The sequence below is a fragment of the Castanea sativa genome, chromosome 2 (genome assembly GCF_040712315.1).
Source record: "Castanea sativa cultivar Marrone di Chiusa Pesio chromosome 2, ASM4071231v1".
NCBI lineage: Eukaryota > Viridiplantae > Streptophyta > Magnoliopsida > Fagales > Fagaceae > Castanea > Castanea sativa.
This window is the reverse complement of record NC_134014.1, coordinates 33,856,436-33,880,498: the sequence shown is the minus strand read 5'-3', so window position 1 is coordinate 33,880,498 and position 24,063 is coordinate 33,856,436. Positions and strand designations below refer to the sequence as shown.

General features: G+C 40.4%; 1 protein-coding gene across 1 annotated transcript; it reads right to left on the bottom strand.

The window, feature by feature from the left end:
• Positions 1–563: 563 nt before the first annotated feature.
• Positions 564–3,043, bottom strand: LOC142625938 (thaumatin-like protein 1). Its single transcript, XM_075799697.1, has 3 exons — positions 2,362–3,043; positions 1,482–2,151; positions 564–982 (listed from the first exon to the last, which is right to left on the bottom strand). Exons 1-3 carry the CDS (start codon positions 2,435–2,437, stop codon positions 772–774), a joined length of 957 nt encoding a protein of 318 aa, XP_075655812.1. The 5' UTR covers positions 2,438–3,043; the 3' UTR covers positions 564–771.
• Between the last annotated feature and the right edge of the window lie 21,020 nt (positions 3,044–24,063).

Here is a 24,063-nt window from a genome sequence, read left to right as displayed (position 1 = left end):
ATTAATTGTCTCTATAATATACTTTATAAATCTTTTCTTGACGGGTACATTCTCATAGACAGTGGAATTTGATAGTCTTCATCATATGATGCATTTTTTTACTCTATCATTTTATTTCTTATTTTGAACTTCTGAAGTAAACAGAGCTTAAAGCAAAGTTTACAAAAGAGTTAAAAAAATTAAAAAAATTAAAAAAAAAAAAACCATCGTCCTATGGCATACAAAAGTATTAAGCTTGCGATTCGCGCAAAGCGAAGGCTTTTCGTACATTAAAAACCCTCACTTTCCTTAATTTGATTCAATTAAATAAAAAAAAAGAATAGCTTCAAGTGCCGAGTGGTAGTTTCTTTCGATTTCATGAATCTACTAGTATTTGCTTTATCTTTCAAAGTAGTCCATTAGCACAAACTTTTTTCACAAGTTGTTGAATTAATAAATTACGATTAGTGGACAATAACCATAATAATTGTTCATATAAAATTGGTGTTTGATTCTGTATCCATCAATCACAACTAGTAACTTTAACAAGTGTGAAATAATTCTATCATAAACCACAAAAATCATAGAAATGAGCACTTTACAATAAAAATTGAAATGCTTTACGCATTACTAATAAATGGAGTACTTACTATTGGCTTTAAACATTGGGGATTTAGAAAGTGGGAGATTTACAATATGGATTTCGTCAACTTTCCTTAGGCCTGAGGCAATGCCTAAAGTCACCACAATCTTTGATGGTGGCGTTGGTTCTTTCAGTCTCTAATTAAAAGACTACAAAAGTAAGAATGACAGAATGAGAGAGAGCCCCAAAATCAATGTATTTGATAAAGTTAGACAAGGGTAAGTTCTGGTTGAGTCCCCTGTGGCCAAATTGGCTAGCCATTCTGTAGTCGCCAATTCAGCCTGCTCAATTGGTCCTGACCCCGACCCATCTGTTGTTATTCCTGCTGTCGTAGGGGGCGAATCTCTTGAAGATTTTAGACTGCACAAGAATAAATTCCAAATTCTCAATTACAACGATACTTACGAGCATCAGGCAAAATTAGAAATTATTACAAATGTAATATACATTCCACACTCATGAATAAGATGGATAAAACTTAAGTATAATAACTTAGGTGTAGTACCTCATTAAATTCTTACAAATAGTTGTATTCAATTTAATTGTCTTTGAAAAAGAAAACAATGTTTGCATTTCAATGATCAATATAGTTATGTGTTGAATATAATTGGGAAACTCAATATAATGTACTTAAAGCATTGTATCCAAGATTTTTTCATAATAGTTTATGTCACAGCAAAGGAATCAATATGCAATTATATCAACATAAGAGAATCAAATTGTCCAAAAAAGCAATAGGTTTCCAGAAACCCCAATCCTAAATTCTTCATACAAAACAAACGTCAGCTTGATTACAATCAAAGATCAGCAGGCATCCAAACTCTGTTTCATAGCAAACTCAAATTAAGGACAACTTTACCTTGGAAGCGAAGGACAAAATGTGATTGTATAATCTGCTCCGGTACAAGTAAAGGTACTAGTAGCATCATCATAAGCATAACTGTAAGACAAGGGACAAGCATTCTTGAACATCTGCGAGTACAATGAAGGTTTACAAGTTGCCGGTGAGCCATAATCGCCGTTGCAACAGTACTCAGGTGTCCCAAACGCCCCACACGCACTCTTACAAGCTTGTCCTCCCTCCACTCTCAGCTCAGCTGGACAATTACGGTTAAGGTCCTTGACGCAACCAGTTGAAGCGCACGTACCTGATCCACCACTGCCTTCAACGATCATTGGGAGATTATAACCATCAACGAGGCTCACATCGTAGAAGTCAGCCGAGCCTGACCCGAGCGTGAACTCGGCTAGTGTGGCTGGAGGTGTGGCTCCAGCTCCATTGCACTCAATTGTGCCTGAGCCACAATCGCCAGTGGTGCAGGAGCCGCGGTTTGAGCCATCAAAATTGCAACCAGTACGGCCCCAGAAGCGACCAGACCAGCCGGTTGGGGCTTGGAAAGAACGAGAGGTGGATTTTGTGAGCTGGAAACCTGTAGACTCTAGCTTTGGACTACCTGCGCTTGATAGAATTCCTGGCCATACTGTGTAATCACACTTGTTTACAAATGTGAATGTAGCACCTGAAGTCCCTGTAAGAGAAAATACAGAGAAAAACAATATTAATATGATAAGTTGTCACTACAGTCTGGTAATTCAATTAGTAGACACATTTTGATGTTCAATATTCCCGATTCCCGAATTATTATGGACTTATACTTTGTCTTATTGTCTGTATTAAAAATGTTAGAGGCGTCTAGACTTTAAAATCAATGGGAAATTTTATTTATTTATTTATTTACCTTTGGAAATGAAGAGAATAGCAAGGCTGAGGATCATAGTGTAAGAATGAGGATGGCAATAGAAGAAAAGTTCCATAAAGAGTGAATAATATTATCAAATCAAATATGTGATTCGATATTTTGGATTCTCAATATGTAAAAAAGAAGGTTTTGAATTGAGACTGAGAGAGACAAAAATAAGAATGACAGTAGCCAAGGCAAGGCTTTTTGCTGTGAGAGAAGAGGAATGGAGAAGATATGGGGAGTGACCACCCATAAACAAAGTGGCAACTACTATTTTTGTTACTCTTATCTCTCTCTTTGGAAAAGAGTGGATGGAAGGAGCTGCCACTACTATTTTTTTTGTCACTCTCTTTCACTAAGCAAAAAAGAGTGGACAGAAGGAGGCTGAGGGAGTAGTGGTGGGGAGTTCTAATCAATTGCTCTACATTCCTATTTATAAAAGAATTAAGCATGAACTACAAAGGGAGCTAAAGGAGAAACTGTCACTGTTAGAAAAAGACAGAGAAGGCTTTCGTATTTGTATACTTGCACCTCAAGTGCTAATGAAACTTCGACTTAGTGTGAAAGTGTAAAGTGGCTTAAAAAAATATATCATTGAAGCTTCAACTTAGTGTGCAAGAGTAAAGTGGCTAAAACAAAACCACCCAGTTGAGAGGGATGACAAAAATGTGTCTCGCCTACTTGATCAATTAGTCCTATCGTACTCTTAAGTATTGTGGGTTCTCCCTGTCCCTATTGACTCATTGACTAGTGTGAAAGTGTAAAATGGCTTAAAAAAATATATCATTGAAGCTTCAACTTAGCGTGCAAGCGTAAAGTGGCTAAAACAATATCACCCAGTTGAGAGGGATAACAAAAATGTGTCTCGCCTATTTGATTAATTAGTCTTGTCGTACGCTAAGTATTGTGGGTTCTCCCCGTCCCTATTGACTCATTGACGTTGGATTTCAACCCAACCCCTCTTGATGACCCTATTTTTGGAGGCCTTACCGACAATGGTTTTAAAAACCGAACCGGGTATCGAACTATTTTTTTTATATTTCGGGTTCAACCTTGGTTTTTGACAGGTTTTGGGGGTTTTAACCGGACCGGACGGGCTTTCAATTCCTGGTTGGACCGGCCAATCCAGTCCAATTTTTAAAACTATTTAGTGTGTGATGTGTGTACTTTTATCTTTTTACTATTTGTTTTTCTTTTCACAATTATCCATTTTGTACTAATTTAGGGTTTTGGTTACTAGAATATGATAGATTTGTGTTTTAACAAAGTTGCCACAAATTATTGGATTTTTAAGTTCTAATTGGGCACTTATATCTACATAATTTTATTTTCAAATTTAGGTTAAAGAAGAATCAATGGTTCTAACCCAAACTATGATTTCAAAAAATAAATATTGTTTCAAATGAGAAGACATGAGTAGGAAAATTTGGTTATGCGTAGATAATGTATTAGACACCTCACGATGCCCATATTACAATTGTAACTCATTTTGACTCAATTGTAAAATTTGAGATTTGATCTACAAGACTTTTAGAATAATTTTTTTTTTTTTTTTTAGAAAAAGAGTCTCAATTGATTTTTGGAAAGGAAGACCCACATATCTGTGAGAGGAATGCTATATAAGACAGACGCAGGAGAAGTATCTCTTGCGTCCAATGAAAATATATTAAGTGAATTTGTAATTTTAAACTACAACAAAATAACAAAATTTGTAGCCAAACTTTGTTCTAAAGAAAATTAATAAATATCTCAAACTAGTAAGAAGGAAACCATACGTAAAAATGAAAGCACACTTCTCAAATAAATCACCCAAGCAGCATCATTTAAATCACATAGCATCATTTAGGTAATTAAGAGGAATATATATATATATATATATATATATATATATGGAACTAGAAATTACCGAATTGTTTGGACTTTAGGCTAATGAGTACTTTTTGTTCCCAAAAAAAAAAAGGGCTAATGAGTAATGAGGGCCTTTTTGTTTTTGTTTTATTTTTTATTTTTTATCTGTTAATTATTCTTAGACAATTTTCTGGATAGAGAAAATTTGAAATAAAGTATAGAGAAATACGTTTAATTTCTTAAGCCATACGTTCAGGGACGGAGGGAGACTTGGACTGGGGGGGGGGGGGGGGAATGGCCCCTCTAATTCTTTTTTAAATTAATATATACATTCACTAATTTTAGCAATTTTGTTCTATAAAATCACATTTTATCCCCTTAATATTATCATTGATTCTTTTAGGAGTACTACTCTAGCCACAAAATTTTCTATAAAATTTTTACAAACTGTTGTGGTAGTAAACTTTTATTGGTTTGCATCTGGACCCATCACTTACATCTCATTTTTACTTACTAATAACCAGTCACCACATTAATAATTTGTAAAAAAAAAAGTTTGTAATTCTAGCAGTTTCTTGCTTTTAAAGGCCAGATCTAAAATCTAAAGCAAAATAAACAAGCCCAAAAAAATTATTCAACAACAAAATTACCAATAGTAAAACTAAAAACAATTAAACTCAATCATCCAATTTTACCTAAAACAAACAACCTGACCCTTTAGAAAATTTTAAACAAAATAATGTTGTCCATACTTGGATGCACACATAAAAAACACAAAAAAACACAAAAAAAAACACACAAAAAAAAAACTCATTAGCTGTTAAGCAACTGAACCGGAAGCCAGAGCCACCAAACGCAACTAATAGCAAAACTGCACCTCCTAACTTTAAGTTCTGTCTTCGTCCTGCATACATCCATTTAACTTAGAAATGCTCTGTCCAATAACAGGTAGTCCGTAGATTCTATATTTTAAATACTTGAAGAAGTGTACTATTTATGGAGGAAAAAGTTTAACATCATTCTTTATTTTTCCACGTCGGACTTGTAACATTTCTTGTTAAAATCTTTTTATTTTTATAATTTATAGACGAAGAATCATAGCATCTTGTTTCATTATTTTGGTATGGGACTTGCAATACTTTTAATTTTTTTAATTAAAAATAAACTTTCTATGCATTTTTTCAAAGGTAAAATGCATTAAGACCCCCTATTTTTTATAAAAAAATATTTAGTATATAAAATTTAGCATTTTAGCAAATAGTCCCTATTTGTCCATTAATTCTTCCTCTATTTGCAACTTTTTTTTGTTGCACAAATCGCTCTAAAGCAATAGTTAAAAAAAGGGGTTTTATTGCAATATCATTAAAGTTTAGGGGTTTCGTGCAATTTTTTCAGCGATTTGGTGCCAACAACAATGTAAAATAAAGAAAGAATTGACAGAAATTGTCTATTTACTACATGACCAAAGTTTACGCATGTGCTAAATTAGCAAAACAGATCAAGAGGGTCTTACTACAATAGTATAAAGGTTTAGGGAATATCAGTGCATTTTGCTCTTTTTCAAGGTGGAATTTGTATATTCTTTTATAATTTATATTTTCTATTTAGATGTTATCATGATCCAACATGTTATTAAACCTTGATCTGATCATAAAATCTCAAAAAATTTCTATTTGTATTTTTTTTTTTTAAAAAAAAAAAACAAACACACACACAATAATTTCAAAACTCGGACCGTTGAATGAACTAGAAAAGGGAGAGGTTCAAGATTTTTGAGGTCGGACTGAGGTTCAACTAAAGTCAAACCGTGATGTGTCATTTAAATTTTTAATATATTTTATACTTAAATTAGTTTATATTTATTAATTTTTCATTTAATTTTTTAATATATTTAATACTTAAATTGGTTTATATTTATTAATTTTTCATTTAATTTTTTAATATATTTAGTACTTAAATTGGTTTATATTTATTAATTTTTCATTCTTGACTAGCAAGATGTGCGTGGCCCAATAGTTTGCATGTTGAACATGTTATTTTACTTGTTGAGAGCAAGTTTAAAAATAAGAACACACACACACACAAGGGAAAGGGAAATGAGTTCTAACACAAAGGCACACAACTCCACTAAAAAGCCATGGTAACTTTGAAAGGAGGGTGAGTCAAGTTATACTACACACAACACACTCTTTTAAGCAATGTGGGACAATTCCTCATTCTTTTTTTTTGAGAAACAAACACACACACATACACACACACACACAAGGGAGAGGGAAATGGGTTCTGACACAAAGGCACACCGCAACTCCACTCAAAATAACATTGTATGATTATTTTAACAAGTGCATTTGAATTGGGTAAAATTTAGATACAATTCATTAAGTGCAGTACCTTAATTAGGTTCTCCACTAGCTCTTAGGCTATGCCAATTAGGCCATTGCCTAAAGGCCTATACAAGAGAAATGCTCTACAAATTTAATTTGAAAATTAGTTTTACTAAAAAATAATTTTAAAAAATCATATATGGGCCATATGTTCTCTTTCTCACCCCAATAAGGCCCTCAAAATTGTGAATCAATGAAAATCCTATCTAATTGGAGTTCTAAAAAGATTTTAAAAAAATTGTTGTAAGTGTGCCAAATTACCATTGATGATCAATTTCCTTTAATAATTCAAGGCTTTGAATTTTTTAAAACAAGTCCCTCGATCAATTTTAGTCATCCAATCACCTATAAAGCCATACATCAAACAATCTCTCTCTCTCTCTCTCTCTCTCTCTCTCTCTCTCTCTCTCTCTCTCTCCATTGAAATTGGAAATTATATTTTATCTTTCCTCGCTTTACAGAAACCATGATATTAGATTTTCTATATAAGATTAATCTTGATTGGTCAATATTTAATTTATTGAGTTATGTGATAATGTTGGGTTATAGACTAACCCTGATTAATTAATTAAAATTACTTAAGTTGATTAATTAGGTCAAATTACATGCAAATCATAGAGGCATTAATAAATCATCAAATAAACTAGAGTGTAGTAGAAATTAATTTTAACACGTTGATTTGTTGACTAATGGGGAAAATCTCAAGCAAAACAGAAATCCCACCAGGTGAATTTCAGGTCACCACTCCCAAAAATCCACTAATTAAGAACAAGCGGTTACAAATATAAGGAATCTTACCATTACTAGTCTATCCTAAAATACCAACCTATAGTTGAACCTTTATTCCAATCCCCAATCAGACTTAATCTTGTAGAAGAATTCTTCCTTTGCACGGATCCCAGTACGTGACTAATTTTTTTGTACGAATCCAAGTACGTGACTAACTCCACAACAACTTTTTTATTGTTGTAGTTGATTTGCAACAGCTTCACATAGAAACACCAATAAGATCTTTAATTGTTGGTACTAGAGACTTTGTTTGGTTATAAAGCTCCAAGGTGCATAAGAAATGCAGCAATAACTCTTTCTTCTGTAAGAGGCTATGTTTCAATAAGAAAGCCTTATGGAGCTTTCTAGAGTTAGAGTTTTATTTCACTTCTTCCTTATTTAAATAGGAGCTTAGTAGGCCTTTTAAATGGGCTCTCTTATTTCTATTAGGTTTACACAAACCCATAAACAAATAGTCAATTAGAATAAAATGTTGTAGGCTATATCTAAAATCAGTTTGCTCAAAGATTGAGAGGTATCAAGCTTCCTTAAATCTTGATAGATCTACAGGTATCGAGGAGGTATCGAGACCTGCAGATTCAGTTTTTTCTTAAGCAATTCTTGAGTAATCTTCATGTTTTCAATGAAGCCACTTGTTTTGACTTATCAACACACTTTTTGATATCCTAAACAAATATTAGATCTACCAAATTATAAGTAAAGTGCATTTTGTCAAAGAATATGCCAATACATTGAAAATATGACCCTAACAATCTCCCATTTGGCAATCCGTGACAAAACCACAACAACAATTATGAGAGAAAATTAACTTAAAACTCTCCCCAATTGATTAATACAGAAAATAAGCCTTGTCTAACAGATTTGAAACTTGGAAGTTGTTGCAAGAAGAAGGCTCAGAATTTTGACTTGGCTTTAACCTGTCTTTCCTGAAAGGCACTAAACAAGATGCATTAAGGTACCGTGTTGAAAATATTAGCAAGTAAAAAGAAATAAGCACAAGAAAACTTATATTCACAATGCTAGCAAAATAAACAACAAGAATATCTCAATCATAGCATGTGAGCCAAAAAAAAAAAAAAAATCAAGATGTATCAAACTAACTCTCCCCCTAAGTTAGTCACATCAAAAAAAATGTCTTTCCTTTTTTGATGCGAACCTCAACCGACACGCTTTGAGACCCAACAAACAATATTGAAATATTTGCCCAAGAAAGCTAAAATTCAGATTTTTTTGATAGAAATCCTGACCCAATGTTTATAATCGAAACATGAACCAAAGGTATAAGTTTGACACCTTGACCCAATGATTATAATGAATCACGAACTGAAGGTATAAAGTTTGAACGCCACAAGGAAGAATCCCTGATAAGTTCACAGTTCTTGAAAAACCAAAAGAAGAGCAAAGCCTCACCTTTTCTGATTTTTATTCAATAATATATATAAAAAACGTTTACAGACTTAAGCGCTTATTTAAGGGCTCCATAAAACTTGACAGACAAGAAAATATATTCTAAAATAACTTCTAATTGATACCTTACCATATCAGGAATCAAATTTGAGCTAAAAAACATTAAATGCACCTAAAAACAAGGAATTAAATCACCTAAACCTAAAATAACGTTTTTACATAAAAATACCAAAAATAATAAATTACAATAATTAAACAATAAATTGTGTCCTACATCATTTTTACATGAAATTCTCCCCTTAGATCTATTACTCACCCTGAGTAATAACATTCAATCTCAAATTTCTCCCCCCTTTTGACACAATTGTCAAAGGTCATAGAAAGTCAAAAAACTTGACCGGATACAGACAGAAAATTGACATAGAAGGAACAAGGAGAACAAGAAACCTTAGACCTACGTGAAAAACATGAAAACAAGATGCTATGGACATTGTTGGGTTAAGATATCTTGACTCCGGTTAATTATTCAATTACCCAAGTTTAGGAATGGCAATGGGTCGGGTTTAGGCCGGGTTATTTTATGCCCGAACCTGACCCGAAGGCCCGACCCCGAAACCCGAACCCACCTTGTTTAATAAACGGGTTTTTTTTAACCCAACCCCCCCCCCCCGTGTCAGGCCCCGCCCAGATTTGCCACTTTATGGTCCAATCTGAAGTCCTGGAGAGTCTGAACCTTGGCCCAATTTATATATATAAAACAATAGCAATTGACAGCCAAATCACACAAATCTACAATAATTTAATTTCATATTTCTCATTTTCCCTTTCAAAATTACAAACCCATATATAGAAATCCTAAATACACAACCTTCAAAATACATTTGACAATGAAATAACACATAAAATCACAAACCCAAATACATAAATCCTAAATCCATAATTTTTTTTAAAAAAATTGACAATGAAATAATACATAAAAAATACAAACCCAAATATAGAAATCCTAAATGCATAACCCAAATACATAAAAAATCCTTCATTTTTCCTTTTACACCAACACAAAGCAACGATTGATCTGCCCTTTACAACCCAAAAGCTGCCATTGTTTCAGCCCCTCCAAAACTCCAAAAATAGAACCATAACACACCTGGAAAACCCAACAAAAATCCCTCCTTTTTCCAATCAAGGTGAGGTAAGGGAGGCAGGGAGGAAGGATCAGTGACTATGGCGAGGTGGAGGAGTGGCGGCGTAGTGAGGGAGGCAGAGAGGAAGGATCGGTGTCTGTGGCGAGGTGGAGTGGTGGCGAGGTGAGGGAAGGGGCGGAGTGGTGAGGAATGGAGCGAGGATGGACTGTTGAGGTGACGGAGAGACCGGCGATGGCAAGATGGAGGAGGGCTGCGGCGGTAAGTAACAAGTAATAGTGGGAGTGAGGGAAAGGGAGAGGGAGGCAGCTGAGAGTGAGTGATGGAAAATGAAAAATGAGGATTTGGGTTAGGATAGTTAGTATTATAGTTAGTGTAAGTGCACAAATGCACCTGGCCCCAAGAACAGTTATGGGCCCAGGCCCAATGAGCCTTAAACAATATGAATTTGTAGAGGGTGGGCTTGAAACCCAGGTTAGAAGTGTGTGGGGATTAAATGACAAATTAAAGATTGCAAATACTTAGAAACAACAAGTGATATCGTAAATCGGCCTCCTCGGACTTAAGCCGAGAGCTGTTCTTCTATTATATCTTTCTCCTTGTCTTTTTTCTTCTTTAGATTACAAAAATTTCGTCCCTCTTTCTATTCCCGGTTCCTCCTTAAATACTCCTCTTTTGAACACTTTGTACACGTGTTGCCCCACCTCCCCCTTAGCCTAGATATTTCCCTTCTCAGTGCCTTTGAATAGTAACCAGTAGTTTCTCTTCTACTGTTCAGGTGTCACTTCCCCATAAATGCGGCCAGGGTGGTAGGTGCAGGGTCTTTAATGTGGAGGTAGCAGCCTTTATCTTTGACATTTCTTGACATCGGTACTTCGGGGCGTTCTAGGGTTCCCCACTTTTAACCATTGGCCTTAACCATGTCATCCCCTAATCTTTACTATGAAATCCCGAGTTCTTCGGTGTTCATCTCGAGGATAAGGTCACCCTCGGTGGATCCTCGGATCCTCGGCGCATGGGCCGACCCGTACTAACAATTTCTAAACCCCGGGGATCGGGTCGGCCTTCCTTAACACGGCCCAACAGGCCCACATTCCCATCAGGATCTTTTTACCCCCCACAATAGCCCCTCAAAACTCTAATTTTCAACGTCCGAGGAGAAAAATAGGGTTTTGATCCGACGAGAACCTACTCCACTCACTTTGTGAGTAATGACACGTGTGGAAATCGTTTCGCGTCCCAGAAGATGCCATTTGGCGGTTTTATTTTGAACAACGCGCGTATTTAATACTGCCAGTTACACTTTCTCTCTCACGTTTAACGGTGAGATGGGCATCCAACGGCCCTCATTACTCCACGAAATTTTAGGCGGGACAAATATAATTTCGAGGCCGCCTTTTCGCACGTCGTGACGCTTCGGGAACCTGCGCCTTCATTTAATTCATCAGGGATCAATCCCATCAAAACACCAACAATCATTCTTTACCAGCAGAAACCCGTGGAAATCCGTACCTTCAACTTTGTAAGTTCTTGCTCTCTCTATCCTTAACCCTTTCTCCTCGGATACAGTCCTCGGGCGTAGCCGTAAACACTCTCCCCTTTAGAGTTTAACCTTTCGTTCTTTTCCAATGGGTAAGTTTAAGTGTCTAGTTGATACCGCTCGCCGGGATGGAAGGCTTTAGGGCCAAATACCGTATTCCCGGCGATGTAGGACTAAAATACTGTCCGGCAACAGCCGTGGCCGGTTCTAGGAAAAAGGGAGAGGTTATCATTCCTATGATAGCCTTTATAGAGGTTGGGATGACCCTTCCAATGAAACCTGTAACTAGGGAGTACCTTCGCAACCACCGGTTGTGTCCCGATCAATGCCTCCCAAACGTTTTTAGAGTTCTAGGTAGTGTAGACGCTCTAAACGAGCAGATGGGTTTAAACCTCACATGGCACGATGTCATGTTCCTATATGAGTCCCATAAACTTTCTAAGGTAGGTTATTATGTTAAATCTCGGTCCAGCACCGTTAGACTAATCTCCTGTCTGCCCAAATCAAACAAAGGCATGAAGGACGACTATTTGATCGTGTCTGGGAACTGGCACGACGGCTTCCCCGCCCGCGGCCAGAGTGGGGGGATCCGGGTGGGACGCCGTAGGATTAATCTCCCCACAACACAACTTCTCCTAACACACACGAAATGCGTATTCGTACTTACTTAAATTTGTTAAATATCTCGTGTGAATCGACCGGGTTTGTTTGTTTTGACGTCTTTTTTGCGGATAAAGCGGCACGTGCGTCCTCGTCGAGTCAACGTAACATCGCGGATCTCGCCGGTGCTTCGCTCGAGGTGTTCGTTAGTGAAGACCTACAACTCCGGGCTGCTCACCTTATTCTAGGGTACACCCCCTTTCCAAAGACTTCCGGGAGATAGAGAACGCCATAATTGCGGGCGGCCGAAGACGAAGGAAGATAAACGTAGCTCGGCCCCAGCTTTACGGACGACCGCGACCTCCCGGACGCTCACAACACCATCTTGTACAACCGGCCAAGCGGCGTTCCCCTTCGTGCACTCACAAGCAACTGCTGTCGTTCCGAAGAGCGGGGTGTCCTCTTCACACACACTTGACGACGAGATAGATCAATTCCATCTCGAAGACAGAGACCTCGCGGGAACCGGTTTGTGGTACTTTCCGACGAGGAGGAAGAAGCCACCGAGGCCTGCGGAATTGCGGGGTTTGTGGTTGCCCTTCCCGAGGACGAATTTGAAGAAGACATGGGAAGAATGGAGGGTCTCCTCACCAATAGAGCTGCTAAGGTTGCGAGAGAAAAGGGGGACGTCTCGAGTTCCCCCATCCTTACCACCTCCCCCTCCTCCCGGTGAGCCAAAACTTCGGCCGAGGATCCAAAGAAGAAGAGAAAGGGGGATAACGAGGGGACGATTAATAAAGACCCCAAGAAACCACGGCAACAATTCCCACCGGCCCCGGCGAAGGTGGACAAGGGCAAGGGTAGGGCTGCTCGGTTGAAGTCGGGGGAATTCGGGGACGAGGCCGAAGTGCGCCGAGCACCAGGCCACCTGGTCCCCGATCTAAGGCCCGGACGGCGCACCCATCTCTGCCCGGTCCGGTATAAGGGCGGTCCAACAAGGCCATGCCCACCACCCGGCCGAGGTCTTAGAACGCCCTCTCCTCCCGCGAGGACATGGAGACCTTGGAAAAAATGGGCCGACCCATGACTATTCCTCTCCCTAAAAAGAGACTTAGCGCTTGGTAAGTGTTTCTCTTTTAACAATATTTATAAGTAAGTTTGTTTTTTTTTTTTTATTGTTTCAAACTCCATCATACTTTGTTACAGGCTATTCAGGAGGTCTTTGTAGCTGAGAAGTTTATTGAAGACACTCGGAAAATAGCCAGAACTGAGCTCAAAATCAGGATGGAGGCGAAGTCTTTGGGCACGACCACTTGCTAAGAATGAGAAGTTGACCTCAGATGTGGCTGATCTGAGGAGAGAGAAAAATGGGGTCGAGTCAAACTTGAAGACTATGAAGACCCAGATAGAAGGACAGCGCAAGCTCCTTCGTGAAAGAGATGAAGAGCTCTCCCAAACTCAAAGGGAGTGCTCGGATCTAAGAAAAGGAAGCTGGAGTTGGTGAAGAAGAAGCCGATTCCTTCCAACTCTCTCTCCACGCCGCCAAACGAGGCAAGTTTCGATGAAGGGGTAGCAACCACGGAGGAGCGGTACCGACAGAGGAGTTCGCGGTTATGCCGCGAATCTTGTCAAAAAGTATGGGGGAAGCTTTAAACGTAGCGGGAGTTCCCCAATCTTCGGATGCGAGGAAGTCCGAGAACGTTTGGCTTCCCCTAGAAATACGGGAGATTGAAGAGGCTCTGCGCTACTCCTACCCTCGAGACAACTCTTCTGCTCTACCTCCGGTGGTCCCACGGCAAGTTCACGATCCTACAGAACCCTCTGGTTCCAACAAAGAGAAGGAAGGAGAAGGGGATGCAGAGAAGGACTTGAGTCAGATAGTGGAACCCAACGTCCCTCCAACGAAGACAGCAGATAAAGGAAAGCAAGTTTTGACTCCTTTTGAGCTGGAGTTGAGAAAGGACCGAGGGCACCGGTACCTCTCAAACAGACCCCTCTAAAGGCTTAGGACTTATCTTTAGGACTTCTCTTTTTCCATGTTTGAATTATATATGTAATGTATATTTGACTAATTAATGAAGAACAATTTCATTTTGCTTTTCACTTGGGTTGTACCTGTTTTTACTTTATACTCTTTGTTCTTATTACATGAGTTTCTCAGAGTAAACAACTCTAACACCAAGGATTGCACAATCATAACTTTCGTATAATCACACTCCTATTATTAAAGATTTAATAAAAGGTGACATGGTTAATATATTTAAACAACGCCTTGATTAAAAAGAAGAGAGGACTTCATATAACGATTAAACCTTTATAATGCGTAACACTGTTTCTAGTAGGATGTAAGATCCGAGGATCATTCCTTACACAAAATTGCTTAACAACCAAAGATATAAAACTTAAGATACGAATTTAATAAACGGTAACGCATTAACATCCAGTCATAATAAGGAGACAACCTTGATCAAAGTCGTGGTCCGAAGATGAGACTTAACCAATTTTCCGTTTGATTCTTAAAAATTATAACTTCAAATGTTAATTTTCCCAAAGTAGGAGGTCCGAAGACCCGGCATAACTAAGGTTCTGTTTAACAAATGACAAGACATCAATTTCCACAAGGTTTATGGTCCGAGGACAGCACTTAACCAAGTTTCTGTTTGATTCTTAAAATTGTAACTTCAAATGTTAATTTTCCCAAAGTAGGAGGTCCGAAGACCCGGCATAACTAAGGTTCTGTTTAACAAATGACAAGACATCAATTTCCACAAGGTTTATGGTCCAAGGACTGCACTTAACCAAGTTTCTGTTTGATTCTTAAAATTGTAACTTCAAATGTTAATTTTCCCAAAGTAGGAGGTCCGAAGACCCGGCATAACTAAGGTTCTGTTTAACAAATGACTAGACATCAATTTCCACAAGGTTTATGGTCCGAGGACTGCACTTAACCAAGTTTCTGTTTGATTCTTAAAAATGATAACTTCAAATGTTAATTTTCCCAAAGTAGGAGGTCCGAAGACCCGGCATAACTAAGGTTACATTTAACAAATGACAAGACATCAATTTCCACAAGGTTTATGGTCCGAGGACAGCACTTAACCAAGTTTCTGTTTGATTCTTATAAATGATAACTTCAAATGTTAATTTTCCCAAAGTAGGAGGTCCGAAGACCCGGCATAACTAAGGTTCTGTTTAACAAATGACAAGACATCAATTTCCACAAGGTTTATGGTCCGAGGACAGCACTTAACCAAGTTTCTGTTTGATTCTTAAAATTGTAACTTCAAATGTTAATTTTCCCAAAGTAGGAGGTCCGAAGACCCGACATAACTAAGGTTCTGTTTAACAAATGACAAGACATCAATTTTCACAAGGTTTGTGGTCCGAGGACTGCACTTAACCAAGTTTCTGTTTGATTCTTAAAGTTGTAATTTCAAATGTTAATTTTTCCAAAGTAGGAGGTCCGAAGACCCGACATAACTAAGGTTCTGTTTAACAAATGACAAGACATCAATTTCCACAAGGTTTGTGGTCCGAGGACTGCACTTAACCAAGTTTCTGTTTGATTCTTAAAGTTGTAACTTCAAATGTTAATTTTCCCAAAGTAGGAGGTCCGAAGACCCGGCATAACTAAGGTTCTGTTTAACAAATGACTAGACATCAATTTCCACAAGGTTTATGGTCCGAGGACTGCACTTAACCAAGTTTCTGTTTGATTCTTAAAATTGTAACTTCAAATGTTAATTTTCCCAAAGTAGGAGGTCCGAAGACCCGGCATAACTAAGGTTCTGTTTAACAAATGACTAGACATCAATTTCCACAAGATTTATGGTCCGAGGACTGCACTTAACCAAGTTTCTGTTTGATTCTTAAAAATGATAACTTCAAATGTTAATTTTCCCAAAGTAGGAGGTCCGAAGACCCGGCATAACTAAGGTTCTGTTTAACAAATGACAAGACATCAATTTCCACAAGGTTTATGGTCCGAGGACAGCACTTAACCAAGTTTCTGTTTGATTCTTAAAATTGTAACTTCAAATGTTAATTTTCCCAAAGTAGGAGGTCCGAAGACCCGACATAACTAAGGTTCTGTTTAACAAATGACAAGACATCAATTTCCACAAGGTTTGTGGTCCGAGGACTGCACTTAACCAAGTTTCTGTTTGATTCTTAAAGTTGTAACTTCAAATGTTAATTTTCCCAAAGTAGGAGGTCCGAAGACCCGACATAACTAAGGTTCTGTTTAACAAATGACAAGACATCAATTTCCACAAGGTTTATGGTCCGAATTTGCACTTAACCAAGTTTCGTTTGATTCTTAAAGTTTTAACTTCAAATGTTAATTTTCCCAAAGTAGGAGGTCCGAAGACCCGACATAACTAAGGTTACGTTTAACAAATGACAAGACATCAATTTCCACAAGGTTTGTGGTCGAGGATCGCACTTAACCAAGTTTGTTTGATTCTTAAAAAATGATAAGCGAGCGTCGAGCTACTCATAACTTTGAAATGCAAGCGGACAAAAGCTCATTTCATTAATAATAATACCTTCTAAGATTATTTACATTCCATGGACGTGGTACAATTCGTTCGTCTAGATCGGCTAGCCTATATGACCCATGCTGCTTCTTTGAAACAATGCGATAGGGGCCTTCCCGATTGGTCCCGACTTACCCCAGTGGGTTCTTAGAAGTGCCTACAACTTTCCTTAATACAAGATCACCAGTGCGAGTGGTCTTAGCTTCACATGTGCATCATATCCTCGTTTTAGCCTGGCGATAATAAGCCATTTGGACCATAGCTACCTCACGTCGTTCCTCGAGTAAATCAAGATCTTTCTCTAGAAGTCCCTTGTTATTCTCTGGGCTAAAAGAACTTATCTTTAGAGTAGGAAAACCGATTCCAATGGTATCACCGCCTCGGCCCCATACGTCATAGAGAATGGCGTTTCTCCAGGTGGACTGCGCGGTGTGGTCGATACGTCCACGGGACATGAGGGAGCTCTTCTACCCATCTGCCTTTCGCATCGTCCAACCTCTTCTTGAGCCCGTTAACTATGACCTTGTTAACTGCACCTCAGCTTGTCCATTTCCTTGAGGATAAACTGGGGTGGAATATCTGTTTATGATACCCATGTCACCACAATACTTCCTAAAAGCCTTACTATCAAACTGGACACCATTATCAGATATGAGTGTGTGTGGTATTCCGAATCTGGTGACAATATTTTTCCATATAAATTTCTTGGAATCAACATCTCGGATATTGGCTAAGGGCTCAGCTTCAACCCATTTAGTGAAGTAGTCTGTTCCCACGAGGAGCCATCTTTTGTTGCCAGCAGCTCTCGGAAATGGCCCCACAATGTCCAAGCCCCATTGTGCGAAAGGCCAAGGGCTGGAGAGAGGGTTAAGAACCCCTCCAGGTTGGTGGATATTAGGGGCGAACCTCTGACATTGATCACACTTTCTGGCATAGTCCTGAGCCTCCCTCTGAATATTGGGCCACCAATAACCCTGAGTCAAGGCTCTATGGGCTAAGCACCTTCCCCCAGTGTGGCTCCCACAAATTCCCTCATGCAATTCCTCCAGTGATGCTTCTGTTGATTCAGGGTGTACACACAACAAGTACGGTCCTGAAAAGGATCGTTTGTATAGCTTCTGGTCCTCGGACAACTAGAAACGCGGCGCCTTTCGACGTACCTTTTCTGCTTCAACCTTGGCTTCGGGAAGAATGTCATTTTTAAGAAAAGATATGATCGAATCCATCCAACTAGGACCAGGCCTTATTAGATGGATGCGAGGTGCGTTAGCAGTTACAAGAGAAGGTTCAACCAAATCCTGAACGAGGATAACCCTTGGTAAACCTTGAGCCGAGGATGTTGCCAACGTAGCCAAGGAATGCTCGCATGAGTGTTTCCATTCCTAGAAACGTGAGCTAAGGCAAAGGAGTCAAATTCACTCGTTGGCGTTTGACACAGGCCAAATATTCTGCATTCTCGTCTACTAGCCTCCATGGTTCCCATGACACGGCCGACCACTAGCGAGAGTCCGAGAACACATGGATTTCCTTGCCACCCATCTTATGTACCATTTGCATGCCTACCAAGATCGCTTCATACTCGGCCTCATTATTAGTAGCCGAGAAGGCCAATCTCGAGATTTTTCGAAGACAATTCCTTCGGGGGGACATTAGAACAAGTCCCGCACCGGACCACCCTTTTTGATTAGCGACCCCCATCCACATAAACTCTCCAAGCCGAGGGCGATACTTCGTGATCACACCGTGATTTTTCACCCATGTGTGCTTCTTTTGAAGTTTCTTCTAACAATGGTTCGCAAACTCGCCACCAAATCAGCGAGGACTGTCCTTTCTCGAAGTGCGAGGCTTGTATTTAACATCAAAGGCTCCCAAAATGGTTCCCCATTTTGCCACCACACGGAGAATAATCAGCACTACGCAACACGGCCTTAAGAGGCAATCGGGTCAAAACAACCACAGTATGAGATTGGAAATAATGAGGAAGTTTGCGCGTGGCGTGGACTACAGCCAGAAGTGCTTTTTCCAAGGGCAGATAGCGCACCTCGGCCTCATTCAAGGATTTACTAACGTAGTAGATCGGTCTCTGTACTCCGCTTTCATTCCTTATAAGGACTAAGCTCACCGCATGAATAGCCACGGCCAAATAAGCGAATAATACCTCGTCCACCTCAGGGCGAGATAAAATAGGTGGCCGAGAAAGATATTGCTTAAGATGTTGGAAAGCTAACTCGCAGTCCTCGGTCCATTGAAACCGTTTCCAATTGTGCAACAACTGAAAGAAAGGACGACACCGGTCAGCTGACCGAGAAATAAATCTATTCAACGCAGCAATCATTCCAGTCAATTTCTGAATCTCTTTTGGGTTCCTTGGCGGCTGCAAATTCGGATAGCCTTAACCTCGCACCTTTGGGTTTACCTCCCCTTTTAGCGAGTAATCATAAATCCCAAGAACTTTCCGGATCCCACGCCAAAAGAACACTTGGAGGCGTTAAGGCGCAACTTATGCTTCCTTAGCGTACGGAAGGTGTCGACGAGATGTTCTGTCATGTGTGAAAAGGTACCTTGTCTTACTCTTCACCACCATATCATCCACGTATACTTCGATGGTTTTCCCCGATTCTTTGCCGTTCAAACATTCGGGTCATCATTCTTTGATAAGTAGCCCCGGCATTTTTTAATCCAAATGGCATGACCTTATAATGATAGTTCCGGTTGGAGTAATGAAAGCAGTCTTCTCCCCCGATCCTCTAACGCCAAGGGAATTTGATGGTAACCCTGGAAGGCGTCCAAGAAACTCATCCGAGGATGTCCAACAGTAGCATCTACCAGTTGATCAATCCGTGGCATTGGGAACGAATCTTTAGGACAGGCCTTGTTCAGATCAGTGAAGTCCACACATACTCTCCACTTGCCGTTCTTCTTCTTAACAACAACAGTATGAGCCAACCATTCAGGGTAGAAAACTTCTTTGATAGCCCCCGCCCTTTTGAGTTTAAGAACCTCTTCCTTCACGGCCTCAGAATGTTCTCGGGAAGATCGCCGAGGTGGCTGCCTCCTCGGAACAATGGCAGGATTGACGTTTAAGCGATGACAAATAAAGTTCGGATCTACGCCTAGAGCCTCATAAGGGTCCCACGCCAAGATATCCAAATTATCCTTCAGAAACTTCAACAACTCCATCTTCTCTTGGTGTGGCAAAAGTATGCCAACTTGGAAGAACCTCTCTGGATCGTCTGTTATTATAAACTTCTCTAACTCCTCACAAACAGCCTCGTCTCCTGTCATCGCTCCAGATGCCTCCGGAGCTGTAAATTGCTATGATTCCTGGTTGGGCAAGGTTGATGACTCAATTTCCGACTGACGAAGCACCGCAGCCGATATGCACTACCTAGCCACTACCCGCATTTGCCGAGGATTTCCTCGACATGCTCCCCAGGGGAATTTCACCTTAACATGTAAGGTAGAGGAGACGACTCCCAAAGCGTGCGGCCATGGCACGGCGAGGATGAGCATGTATATGGAGTACGCGTCAACCACAATGAAATCTACCTCAACCGTTTACGTGCCGGATTGAACGGGTAAACGGATCGTCCTTCGGCACGACGGCCGCTTCCTTCGAAGCTTATAAGTGGGGAGTCGTAAGGGGTTAAATCTTCCAACTCCAATCTTAGCCCTTTAAATAGATCGGGGTACATGATATACGCACCGCCGCCCGATCTATCATCACCCTTCTCACATCATAGTTCCCTATCCCGAGGGTAACCACGAGAGCATCGTCATGGGGCCTGGATAGTCCCTACTTTATCCTCCCGGAGAAACCTAAGACAGTAAAGTGCCCTTTAATCTCTTCGGCCGTTACCCACATCCTCGGCTTTGCGGATGGGAAACCGCCATCACCCTAGTGGGACACGAGCCGGTCCTACCGTGCAGCGAAGATAACATTAATTGTTCCCAATGCCGGCCGAGATGAACTTTTCCTCTCGGTTGTTTGAACCAACTCGACTTGGCGGACTGCCCAGGTGGGGTGACACAAGTCTTTGTTTTAACTTTCCCTCACCGACGAGCTGCTCTCACAGATGGTTCCACGGGGTCCGACGGTTCTCGGTAGTGTGACCCACATCCCGATGATGCGACGGAAAAGGTTTTGATTTCTTCTCACGGGGTCCCTGCCATCTTGCCGGGCCATCGAAGAAGGGCTCCTTACGAACCTTTTCTAATAGCGATGCCCAGTTCTCGAACCACAGTATTTACGGCTGAGGTGCTTTGCCGAGCCGGATTGTCCGAAGTAATCCCTCCTCGGCTTGTCGTTGTGATATCCTGTCCGACACGAAATCCCTTCTCTCTGTGGGATAACCTTCTCCTTTCCTTTTCCACCGCTCTGCCGGTCTTCCTCTACCCTTTTATATTCATCAATACGATCCATAAGACGGCGTACGCCGCGGACGAGCTTTTTCGTCAAGGACTTTCTTAGGTCGTGATCGGTAGGAGACCCACCTTAAAGGTATTAAGCGCCACCTCATCAAAGTCGCCGTCTATTTCATTAAACATCTCCCGGTATCGGTCGGAGTATGCTTTCGGTGTCTCCACTTCCTTCATGGCCATGGATAGCAACGAGTCCAATGGCCGAGGGACTGCTACACGTAATGAATCGCGAAGCAAATGCCCTAGTTAGCTCCCCAAATGAGCCTACAGATCCTGATTTGAGACCGTTAAACCATCTCATAGCCACAGGTCCCAAGCTAGAGGGGAAGACTTTACACATCAAAGTCTCGTTGTGAGAGTGCACTGCCATCCTCTGGTTGAAGTGACTCACGTGCTCCACCGGATCAGTCCGGCCATTATAGATGGTAAATGTGGGCTACGTGAACCTCCTGGGAAGCCTCCCCTTCTCAATCCTCCGTGAACACGGAGATTTAGAGAGTTGGTGCAACGCCCTACTCATGGTATCGTTGCCTAAGCCCCTAGAACGAAACTTCTTACGTCTGCGGGTTGGCTGGTCGTCCTCCTCACCGGAGGATGTTGCGCTGGTGGGGGAACATGACCTTGAACTGTAAGCAAGTCCCCTATCCTTCTCTGAGGAAGAACTAGACGAGGACGGGGAAACCTTACGTTTAGCGCGGCGTAACTTCCTCTTCAAACGATTGATTTCCCTCACGATCCCTACGATGTTCAAGACGTTGGAAATGATCTTCCGGTTGTGAACCTTGTGACTCTGCATGGTGAGAGCCTAAGCCTACCATAATATCCCTACCTCTTCTAGACTAGATTTCCCACAGACGGCGCCAATTGTAAGTGCACAAATGCACCTGGCCCCAAGAACAGTTATGGGCCCAGGCCCAATGAGCCTTAAACAATATGAATTTGTAGAGGGTGGGCTTGAAACCCAGGTTAGAAGTGTGTGGGGATTAAATGACAAATTAAAGATTGCAAATACTTAGAAACAACAAGTGATATCGTAAATCGGCCTCCTCGGACTTAAGCCGAGAGCTGTTCTTCTATTATATCTTTCTCCTTGTCTTTTTTCTTCTTTAGATTACAAAAAGTCCGTCCCTCTTTCTATTCCCGGTTCCTCCTTAAATACTCCTCTTTTGAACACTTTGTACACGTGTTGCCCCACCTCCCCCTTAGCCTAGATATTTCCCTTCTCAGTGCCTTTGAATAGTAACCAGTAGTTTCTCTTCTACTGTTCAGGTGTCACTTCCCCATAAATGCGGCTAGGGTGGTAGGTGCAGGGTCTTTAATGTGGAGGTAGCAGCCTTTATCTTTGACATTTCTTCAACATCGGTACTTCTGGGGCGTTCTAGGGTTCCCCCCTTTTAACCATTGGCCTTAACCATGTCATCCCCTAATCTTTACTATGAAATCCCGAGTTCTTCGGTGTTCATCTGAGGATAAGGTCACCCTCGGCTGGATCCTCGGATCCTCGGCGCATGGGCCGACCCATAGTACTAACAATTTCTAAACCCAGGATCAGGTCGGCCTTCCTTAACACGGCCCAAAAGGCCCACATTCCCATCAGGATCTTTTTCCCCCCCACAGTTAGGGTTTTTAATTTTTTTTAATATATACATATACAAGTCGGGTATGCATAATACCCTTTGTTTTATTTTTATTCAACACCCTTTTCTTGCTATGTAAGTGCTACACCTTACCGAGCACAACTTTTTTGAATTTCACACTGGTGTTTATTATTGACGAGTTTTAGTTGTGAGATGGTTATTTATGCATTTTTCTTAGGATTTTGTTTTGTCATTCCCGTTAAAAAGAGTGATATAGATATAAGAAAGAGTAACCCATACATACAAATCACACAACGAGTTACGAAGCTCATAATACTTAATTGTGCAAGAAAATGCTCATCTAATATACAAGAAATACAAAGTTATGAAACCTTGTTTCATTGGCCATTCAAGGTACTAAGTACTAGTATACATAAACACAAACCGTTTAGATATGGTTGATCTAGAAGTCCATGTGGCCATTGAACAGGAGATTCATGCCATAGTTAAGGTAAACAATTCTGATTCTCCCTGGCTACTCTCTTCAGTTTATGGCAGTCCTAGGTTTGTTGGGAATAAAATTCTTTGGGAAAATTTATGCTCTGTTTCTATTTTCCATAATCTTCCTTGGGCCATTTTGGGAGACTTTAATGACTCTAAAAAATTGGGAGACAATAGAGTTAACATGCCCAGAGCCATGGCTTATAGTGATTGCATGAGTTTTTGTAACATGATTGACCTCGAGTTTTCTGGGCCTATCTTCACATGGACCAACCGTAAGGATGTTAATGGGCTTATCCATACCAGAATTGATCAATGTTGGCTAACCCTTCTTGGACTATTGCTTACCCTGAAGCAAATGTAGCCCACCTCCCAAGGCTTAGTTCTGATCATTGCCCACTCCTTCTAAGCTTATCTAGGATGGATCACAACAAGCTACAATGGCCCTTTAGATTCGAAAAAATGTGGCTCTCCCATTTGAGCTTTCCTACCATTGTTGAAAGGGCCTAGGATCAAGCTTCTTCCCTTAATCAAGCCATCTCCTCTTTCACCACCCTTATGGTTACATGGAATAAAGAGGTCTTTGGCAACCTTTTTGCTAGAAAGAAGAAAATATTGGTTCGCCTCAATGGGGTCCAAAAAGCTATTGCAACCAAGCCATCTACTTTTCTTCTTTCTCCTGACCAAGAACTATCACAGGAATATACAAAAATCATAAATCAAGAAGAGGATTTTTGGGCTCTCAAATCCCACCTAGATTGGCAAATCCATGGGGATCGGAACACAGCCTTTTTCCATGTAAAAACCATCACTCACAGGAGATACAATAGAATTGATCGCTTGAAAAACCACCTTGGTGATTGGCTTACCAATGAGCAGCATGTGATTGAGCACATTCTAAAAGGGTTCCAAGAGCTTTATCAACCCCAACACACTACCTCTGTTACTCAC